At 40.9% G+C, this 9,754-nt stretch overlaps 1 protein-coding gene across 2 annotated transcripts in view; it reads right to left on the bottom strand.

The window, feature by feature from the left end:
- UNC5C (unc-5 netrin receptor C) overlaps positions 1-9,754 on the bottom strand; it is a 357,053-nt gene that overhangs the window by 87,555 nt on the left and 259,744 nt on the right. For both annotated transcript variants that reach the window (XM_044428611.1, XM_044428610.1), the window contains exon 4: positions 6,111-6,214. In XM_044428611.1, the coding sequence (XP_044284546.1) occupies positions 6,111-6,214 (104 nt within the window). The remainder of the gene's footprint in view (positions 1-6,110; positions 6,215-9,754) is intronic.

The raw sequence follows: 9,754 nt of genomic DNA on the forward strand, positions 1-9,754 counted from the left end.
GAAATTGAAGATTTAGAAATTATGTGGAGAAGACGAGTAGTCAAGTGAAGAGAAAAGACACAAGGCACAGCGAATGGCAGTTGCAAGCAGACTGAGTAAATGGCAGGCACTCCGCCCATTTATACTGCAGGGGGAGGGACACGGAGTTCCTGCCAAAACCGTTAATGCTACTAAATCTTTCCAGAAATAGGCACTGTGCAGGTGCAGCACCCAAAATGTGTGATGCAAGGAGACCATGATGAAGAATGTGGATATTCCCCACGAAATGCTTTATTTTCATGCTTTAACCTTAAACCTTGTATTTTAGGCCAGCTTTATTTTGCTTATTTTATGGATAAATTTGCACAAAATTACATGAAATAAAAAGGAAAATTGTCTGAGAATGAGTAAACTTGAGGAAAGGCCAATCCACTGTGGAGTCTATGGGTTGGGTTCTGCAAAATCTGAACTTTATTTGAGTCCACTGTGGATTTCTCCAGTGTCTCTAGCCATGCATCATTATAGCATTTTTCCAATGGTTCATGACCAAATTTTTACAGTTCCAGGTAGGCATCAAAAATTTACCAAGTCCGTAGTGGTTACCATACATAACTAATGGAATCTTTTTAGCTTGGTAGATCAGAACATTGTGCGGTTCTTTTGAAGAGATAAAGTTGGAGAAGCCTTCCACTGCTGTCTATCTCAGTCTTCTAGGGTGGTCAGCTATGACTCACCACAAAAAGGGAAAATACGCCATGAAAAAAGCAGAGGGGAGAACCAATCTGCATGAATTTGCATATGCTAATTTATATATGAATGCATATTTAGTAATGTTTCATTTAAATACATATACAATACTTATTTCTGCCTAGGGAAGACTGTGACCATGAGACCTGTAGGCCTGCTGCTTAGCTTCTAATTCCTGATGACCAACATCAAGGACCAGTTCTTTTCTCTGATTGCTCTTCAAAACAGAGGTCAGTCAGACAAAGGCTGTCTTCTAGAACATGCAGGCCCCCTACATGAGCCTTCTGAAAGGTTTTTGCCTGCCTTTTATCCTTAGTGGGTGGCCTCCATCAACCAGCCTGGAGTGTTTCATGATGAAACTAAGGACTCTTGAAGAATGTATGGTTTGGACATATAAAAGACCTTTTGGACTATGCCTTTTGGAGAAAGGTACAGATTAGAACTTAGCTACCCAACAAAATTTTCACTCTTCCAAATGTTGCAATGTAAATTATATGAACTGTCCGTTTAAATATGTAATCTGAGAGCAATCACACACTTAAAATGCACTGTTATAGTTTGCTTTTCTTCTTAACATAGAAGCACTGATAACTGACTATGCTGTTTACGTTACCTAGCCTGGCTGGGAAAGCAGGGATCACAGTCAGCTGCCTGACTTCCAGTAGTTGCTTCTTACCCCATTAAGACTATATTACAATAAAAGTCTTTCAAACCAAGCCTTGAAGAAAGGGCACATTCATCTCCAAATTAAAATAATCATGTAATCCTTCAACCGACCAACTTATCTTTCATCACTCCATTTTCTTCCCCTTCATGACTTTATCTTCCTAGTTACAGCTCATGGCAACAATAAAATGCCACATTAAAGTATTCGCACTCATTTGTGTTTGCTCCTTTGTTCTTTTAATAGTGTTGGAAGGAGTCTGTACAGAAGCTCTATTAGACTAATCTGCAATCTGAGTGTTTGATCTCCTTCTGATTCAAAAAAAGAAGTGAGATGGTAATGAAGGCAGTGGGGTGGAAGGGCGGTTGGAAGGATCCATTGGAAAGAACTGCTTGACAAGGTCAATTAGTATGTTGCACGTGTGGAAGAATGACAGGCAGGCCCGGCTACTGATGATCTATCTTGAGTTCTGTCAGTGCTGCATTTTAGGATGGCTCAGGCTTGGGCACAAGAAGTGCTTCTCAACCTGCAAGGTTTCCCTGCTGAAACCTAGATTTGCATACTAGAAGCCAAGGTTCGATTCCTAAGATGTAACTAGAAAACGTGAAAGCCTGAAAAAAATGAATTGGGGGGGGGGTATCTGTTCCCCCCTACTTCCACAGGACTATTTTGTTTGTTTTTCTCCAAAAGTGGAAATACTGATAAAATGGGTTATGGCCTGTTTTTTTTTCCTTTCAGAATTATGAACACATGACAAGGTATTCACAATACCTAGCCCCCATTTTTCTGAAAACTATGCAATATATATTCATGCAAAACTGTGTACAGAATCACATCATTACAATTCTTGTGCACTGAGGACAAGCAAGTCCTAGGCTACTAACTGAGAATACAGTTCTCCAATGCAAGATGCACTTCTGTCTCCAGAGAACACCACCATTGCCACAAGAGAAGGAAGGACATTTCAATGTCTTCTTTACTTGTAGGTTTCCTCATGTTGGTTTAGTTGCTAGATCTGTTTCTGTCCTCTTGACTAGGCCTCAAGACTGGGAGAAAGTGCAGGGCAACAAAGAAGATCCAAGTATACTTATTTGAAAGGTTTAGATGAATTCTGAAAATTAAAACATATTTTAACTGCACTAGTTTATCTTCATAACCTTTATGGAAATCATAATTTAATTCCTTCTAATCTGATGCTTTCTTGTAACACCCCCTGATAGTTTGGCGTCTACTTGAAAGCTGGCCACTAAATTATTTTTTCTTTACCTCTCTTCAGCAAAATGTTGAGATCAACAGCTAGCATATGGAGGCATTCCCACACTGAAAGTTCATCTGAGAAAAATGCAGTGTGCTTTGCAAATGCTGTCACATGAAATATGCATTTCCAAATGTTACTAGGAGAATAACATATTCAACGTATTCATATAAGAAGTATCGTGTAGACATGAAAGAATCTCTCACAGATGTAAGCACGGAAGACCGTAGTGATGAAAGTGCAAGCAGGTTTCCCACCATTCTTGTTCCAGAAGTCCTCTTTCCACTCCTATAATATGAGTGTCATCACAGCAACATGTTCAAATAAACAAACACTGTAAGCAATTGCATCAAAAACCAAAAACCTCAGTAGCTTCCTCTGGAAACAAGACAATGCCTAAAGATAGTGGGGGAGATTGCCATCCTCTTGCAAGAGCAACATGTGCTTTTGGGACCCCATTGTTAATAACTGAAAATGCATACTGGCAAGAAGTTTTTAAATACTGTTTGTATGTTGGCAGGAAACTATGGTACTGTTTGTCCAGCAGACATTCTTTGAGCAAGTCTTAGAGTACTTACAGAGGAATGGACAAATGGGAAGGAGGAAGAAATCACAAATGTTGTGACAACAACACCTTGGCCAGTTTTTTACACGAGAAAACAGGCAATCTTCAGAGCAGATCAGTTGTAAAATATGTAAAGTCCTACAGACATTGAGAGTGATAAAGCATTTGCTTTGCTGCCTGATGATGCAAGTAATATGAAAGTGGCATGGGAGATCGTAATGAATAAATTTCCACATAAAGCTGCATTTCATGAGCTAAGCTTGCTTCTTAATGACATCATGAAAATGCACACCTCCAAAAGAACTGTAGATGAGTAGTATAAAACATAAAGAAGCTACTCATACTGTCGCTGCAGTCTTCTAGAAGAAGCAAGGTGAAAAGAATGCTAAGAATAAGCTAAGAATACTTCAGACACTGAAGCTCTGTAGCAAATACATGTATTTTTGTAGTTATTTATTTACTTGTTGGAAGCCGCCCCAAGGCTTATGCGAAGGGGGCGGCGTACAAGAATTCCAAATAAATAAATAAATTTCATGAAAGAGAGTGGTCATCTCCTTTGCAATGTTACTAAAAAAACAAAGAAGCCCTTCAAGAAACAGTAACAGGTGAGGATCTTAAGGTACTGAGAAATGTAAGCAATACTGTAATCAATAAGGATGTTTTCTGGGTTCAGCTGCAGACCTTCCTGGAAATTCCAAAGCCCGTGCCTTCAGCAATTACTGCATCTGAATCAAGACAGTGCACTTTCATCAGATATGCCTTACAAAATGGCCAAGATAAAAACAACTGTTTTCAAGGACCTGTGTGTGCTTCCACTTTCAGGTACAGAAGAGGGAAACATGGGAACTTCATTGAAAAAGTAACATTTTTGTTGCCATCAAATTCATGCTGTAGGAGGGGAAGAAATGAACCACAAGCACATGGAGAGGCATGATAACAGGTTGGAGAGGATCAAGTACCAAAACATAAGTTGCACTTTCTGGAGAAAAACCCTGTGCTTAGGTATTTCTATGCAGATGCTAGAAGCCACAGGGCCAAAACAGGAAAGGTGGAGTACCTGGTGTTAAAGGAGAAGCTGGATATAGTGGGCATTATGGAACTTGGGTAGAATGGATAACGAGAGCAGGAGTGAGCGGCAGAGAAGCATATCAAGGCCCACAATAAAGAATTCTTTAAATGTATAAGAAGTGAGAAACCAGCAAGAGAAGCTGTTGGGGTAATGCATGTTAATGGATTTAAAGCAGTACTGATAAGATAAAAGATGTTGTAAAGAAGTTGAATTCTTTTCATCTGCCTTTGCAAAGGATAGAGAACAGATACCTGTTCCTGAGAGTATATATTCAGAAAAGGAATCTGAGGAATCAAAACAGATAGCTGTGAAAAAGTATGACTTCCCAAACTTAGTAACAGATTGAAAGTTCAGTACAGAAGAACCCAAAAGTACAGACTTGTTTATTTGACAAAGTGCAACCCTATCCAGAAAAGCAGATTTCTCAACCCACTGCATTTCCATCTTGTTGAACTCTCAGCTTGTTCATCCTCCTTGATCTCAAAACCAACCCTTCATACCTGTTCCAGATTCTATAAATTGTTTGAAAATGTCAGGTGAAGAGGTAGAATTACACATCATCAACATACTATTGTCACAGAAGACCAAACTTACAGAAATCTCTTGGGGTGTTTTGTGTAAATGTTTAAAAGGATGTGGGACAGGATCAGACCCTGAGAAACCATGTCAGCCAAAGGCCACATGGCAGACAGAAATCACAGCAGCGCTTTCTTGCAGTTGCCTGTCCAAACTCAGGCTGAGCCAGATTCCTTAATCCATCTTGGCATTTAGTACATCTTCAATAGCGTTGTCTCTCTTTGGAGCTAGTTATCACAGCACTCTAATGGACTGACTGAATTTTGAAAATGATAATAAGATGCTGTGTGATCAGTACATTCTTATGCCATTTCAGTATGGAAATATGCTTTCAAGGTTGCATGAAGATGCATTTCATGGGGAATAATACCCAGTGAAACTCAAGTCTAATTGAAGTAGCTTGTTCATCACTGTATTATGTCTTATAAACTCTGAACAATAAACAATAACTTTACTTAGTACAAAACAAGCATATTGCAATATTCTTCTATAGATAGCTAAAAGGAACAGGCCCTTTAATTTCATTTTTTTAACAAGACCAGTGCATTGCTATGAACAGCAAGAACATACTCAGGAAGGGGGGGGGCGTTTTTGTCACAGATGGGCTCCCCACTCTGAACTTCTACAGCTCCCCCCCCTTCTCAGTAGGGTCACTTCCATAAGACAGATAACGGAATACCCTCCCATGTGTTTTTAATTGCTATTAAGTAAACCAGACATGGAACATTAAAAGATGGATTATATTCTTCTGTTGTTCCAGCTTCTTATCAGATCACAGCATGCACTTTCTTGTACTTACGCAGTCTGAATGATTCACCATATGGCCAAGAATGGCAGTAAAACAAAACACAGCATTAAAAATGTTTTAATAATGTATAGGAAAGCTTGTTGTCTCAAGGATAGCATATTGGTAAGGATGGGAGAGAACAGTGCTGCATTCATAAATTCTACCCAGTGTTTCTCCTGGAGGTAGCAGAGAGAATTTTGCTGTGCTCTCATTTCTTGAGAAGGGAGCAAAGGGATGAAACGAAAGAGCCTGTAGCTCTGCCTAGTGGGGCATTCTAATTGACTCTGAAGTCATTAATCAGTTCCCAATCAATCTATTCTACCAGCAGCAGGCAGTTAGATCTCCATTACCTCCCATTTATCACACCATCGCCTAATTCACTGCACCATTAGCCACAGATTAGGCCTCAGTAAGGATAACTGTGTCAGCTCCCCGCTCCTTTCCTTAGAAGAAGCTGTTGTCACTCACTTCAGCCACTGGAATTCCTTCAGGTGGGCGACACTGGAGTAAGACTTCCTGCTCCAGAGAGACTTCCTTCCCCAGGGGTTCCTGCTCAAATGTCTTCCGCAGATCTAGAAAGGAAAGAAGTATTTCACTGTAGTATTTATTATGCTTAGCGCTGTGGAAGAATGTCATTTGGTCCTCATTTTTAAACAAACTGATCTAATTCACACTTCCAAGACTAATATGCAGTTCAGAACAAAGATATCTTTCAAACGGTGCACAGTTATGCTCTGGATTGAAAGGATGCAAAAGCTGCATATCAACAGCATGTATTATTGAAATGCATATATTAAAGAAAGTTGAGCACAAAATGTATAGTATATAAAATAAAGTTGCATATAAACATACTTCTTTGCCCAGTTAATTTTTTTGCGGGTTTCTGCAGAAATCCCAACAGAGTTATGATTGAATACATGTGAAAGTGATCGGTCCATCCTTAATTATGCCCTTACCTCAGCATTAGGAGGTATATAGTGTGGAGAGAGAGGGTTGTATGTGAAGATAATCCTAATTAGAGTAGATCCATTTAAATGAATGGGCCTTAAGTTAGACTAGCACTGCATACTGAGCTTGCATATTACAATGATTCCTAAAGCATAAAATATCAGTATTATACCTTTTTTGATAGTCTCCTCAGGGAAGACTAGACTAGTATCTGTGATGGGGCTAAGATTTTGTCCTCACTGACAGATGCAGTCAATTTACTTTGTTGCTTGAAAGTGAAAGGAAGTTGTTACATGAATATAAGAAAGGGGGACTTGGTGACCACATCAGCTATGCCTGTTGTGTGACTTTGCTTGTGGCTTAAAAATGAGATTGCTTGCATTTGCATAGCCTCATCCTGGATTGTTTGCTGGTCGCTGAATATCACAGAATCTTAGGAAACAGCTTTTGTATAGAAACAGATAGATGTGCAGAGAGATGTTATTCCGTATTTTGCAAAGCAATTGAGGATTTGAATGCCTGTCTCTCTGATTTGTTTTGGAAAGGTAATTAGTAATAATTTCTTAGCCAGTTAAAGTCACTGGTAAAATTTTCTGGATCATTTGCTAAGATGGCAAGATGCCATCTTGTTTTGTTGGCATGAATCCATAATTCACTAAATGAGTTGATGGGTAGACATCACTATTAGCAAATATATAACCTAAGGACTGCTCGTGATTAATTGCAAATCACAACTGAGCAGAATGGCAAACTACAGGAATAGTAAAACACTGCAGGATCAGCTTTGACTCCTTATGCATCGTTTTATAGGGGAAATAAAATGCAAAAAGCCATCTTTTCAGGGCCAAGTTAAGATGATGATGATGATGATGATGATGATTATTATAACATTTCTATGCCGCCCCTTGCCGAAGCCTCGGGGTGGCTTACAACACAATAAGATACATTGAAATACAATAGAACATAATAAATCACCACTAAATACAAAAATACAAAAAATACACTGAGATACAATAATATAAAATTAAAATTAACAGTATAAAATAAGTAAATAAAGAATATAGCAGGAGAAAAGATAGCCCTTTATGCTCAATATTTTAAACATATATTTTCCTATCCAGGGGCTTGACAGGATTACCCACTCCAGGCATGTTTATTTTCTTTCTCCACTGTCTGTTTTTAGCTGTTTTTGTTTGTTGTGTTTTTTCTTTTGATAAGGTTTTATGGCATTTTATGGTATGGTTTTTCTGTATTATTGTAAGCCACCCAGATGGCTTTGCCTATGGGGTGGCATAGACATGAAACAATAAATGCTATGTTCAATAGTGTAATCTAGTTGAATGTGAGGAGTAAGTCTACAAAGTCCATCTGAGGTTCTGCTTCTCCTTGGTGTATCACTGCTACCACCACCACTATTGCCAGTACCCTAATTGCTGGATTACTCCTTGGCAAGTTTGCCTTCAATAATTAAATGTTGGGCTTTTTTGGAGTTTTGCAGCCTACTGCCAAAAATTGCCATAGCAAATGAAAGGGGAGGCAGGGAAGCCTCCAAAGCATGCCTTCCTGTCCTGCCCAACTGGAGAGAAAAATTTATTTATTTATTATTTATTTAAAACATTTCTATGCCGCCCCCATCACAACAAAGCCTCGGGGCGGCTCACAAGGAATACATAAAACATACATAAATAATAATAATATAGCAATTAAAAGAAGAAGAAAAAACAAAACAAAAAAGCAACAACAACATTTAAAAACCCCCGGTGCATTCTCGGTTAAAAATTTTTAAATCCTAATTAATACAATAATTTAGCAATTAAAATAAGTTTTAAATAAAAAGGTCTTAGCCTGGAACTGAAAAACAAATAACGATGGCGCCAGGCGGACCTCTCTGGGGAGCGCATTCCATAGATGGGGCGCCACCGCAGAGAAAGCGCTCCTCCGGGTACTCACCCTCCTTATATCATTCACAGAGGGTTCCTGGAAAAGGGCATCTGTTGCTGATCTCAAGGGGTGGGAGGGCATATATGGGCGCAAGCGTTCCTTTAGATATCCAGGTCCCAAGCCGTTTAGGGCTTTATAGGTCATAACCAACACCTTGAATTGGACCCGGACTTCAATGGGGAGCCAGTGGAGCTGACGGAGAACTGGGGTTATATGAGAACAACGTCCAGTCCCCGTCAGCAGCCTGGCAGCTCTATTCTGCACCAATTGAAGTATCCGGACCATCTTCAAGGGTAGCCCCACGTAGAGCACGTTACAGAAGTCTAATCGGGAAGCTACCAGTGTGTGTGTCACTGTCGCCAGGCAGTCGTTCTCCAGGAAGGGACGCAGCTCAGCTGAAGCTGAAGGAAGGCGCTCCTCGCCACCACCGTCACCTGAGCTTCTAGAGACATCTCAGGGTCGAAGAGCACTCCTAAGCTGCAAACCCTGTCCCTCAGAGGGAGTGCAACCCATTTAGGACAAGGCCCAAGTCCCCCATCCCGAGGCCCGAGCCACCCACCAACAGGACCTTCGTCTTGTCTGGATTGAGCTTCAGTTTATTGGCCCTCATCCAGCCCATTACCTCAACCAGGCACCGGTTCAGCACAGCCACTGCCTCACCTGGATTGGTGGAAAACAAGAGGAATAGCTGGGTATCATCAGCGTACTGATGATTCCACAGCCCACACCTCCTGATGACCTTTCCCAGCGGTTTCATGTAGATGTTAAATAGCAAAGGGGACAAAATGGACCCCTGCGGAACTCCATGGCATAACTGCCATGGCGCAGAGCCATAGTTCCCCAGCACCACCTTCTGAAATCAGCCATTGAGATAGGAGCGGAACCACCGCCATGCGGTGCCTCCAACTCCCAATCCCGCCAGCCTATTCAGAAGGATACCATGGTCGATGGTATCGAAAGCCATTGAGAGGTCCAGGAGAACTAACAGGGGCTCACTCCCCCTGTCTCTCTCCCTGCACAGGTCATCGTACAGGGCGACGAAGGCAGATTCAGTGCCATACCCGGGTCTGAAGCCGGACTGAAATGGGTCCAGATAATCAGTTTCATCCAAGAGTGCTTGGAGTTGTCCCGCCACCACCCGCTCTAGCACCTTGCCCAGGAACGGGATGTTGGCCACCGGTCTATAATTGGCAGCCACCTCTGGATCCAGGGATGCCTTCTTT

Source organism: Varanus komodoensis, unplaced genomic scaffold, assembly GCF_004798865.1.
Source record: "Varanus komodoensis strain SLA01 unplaced genomic scaffold, ASM479886v1 scaffold2, whole genome shotgun sequence".
Taxonomy (NCBI): Eukaryota; Metazoa; Chordata; class Lepidosauria; order Squamata; family Varanidae; genus Varanus; species Varanus komodoensis.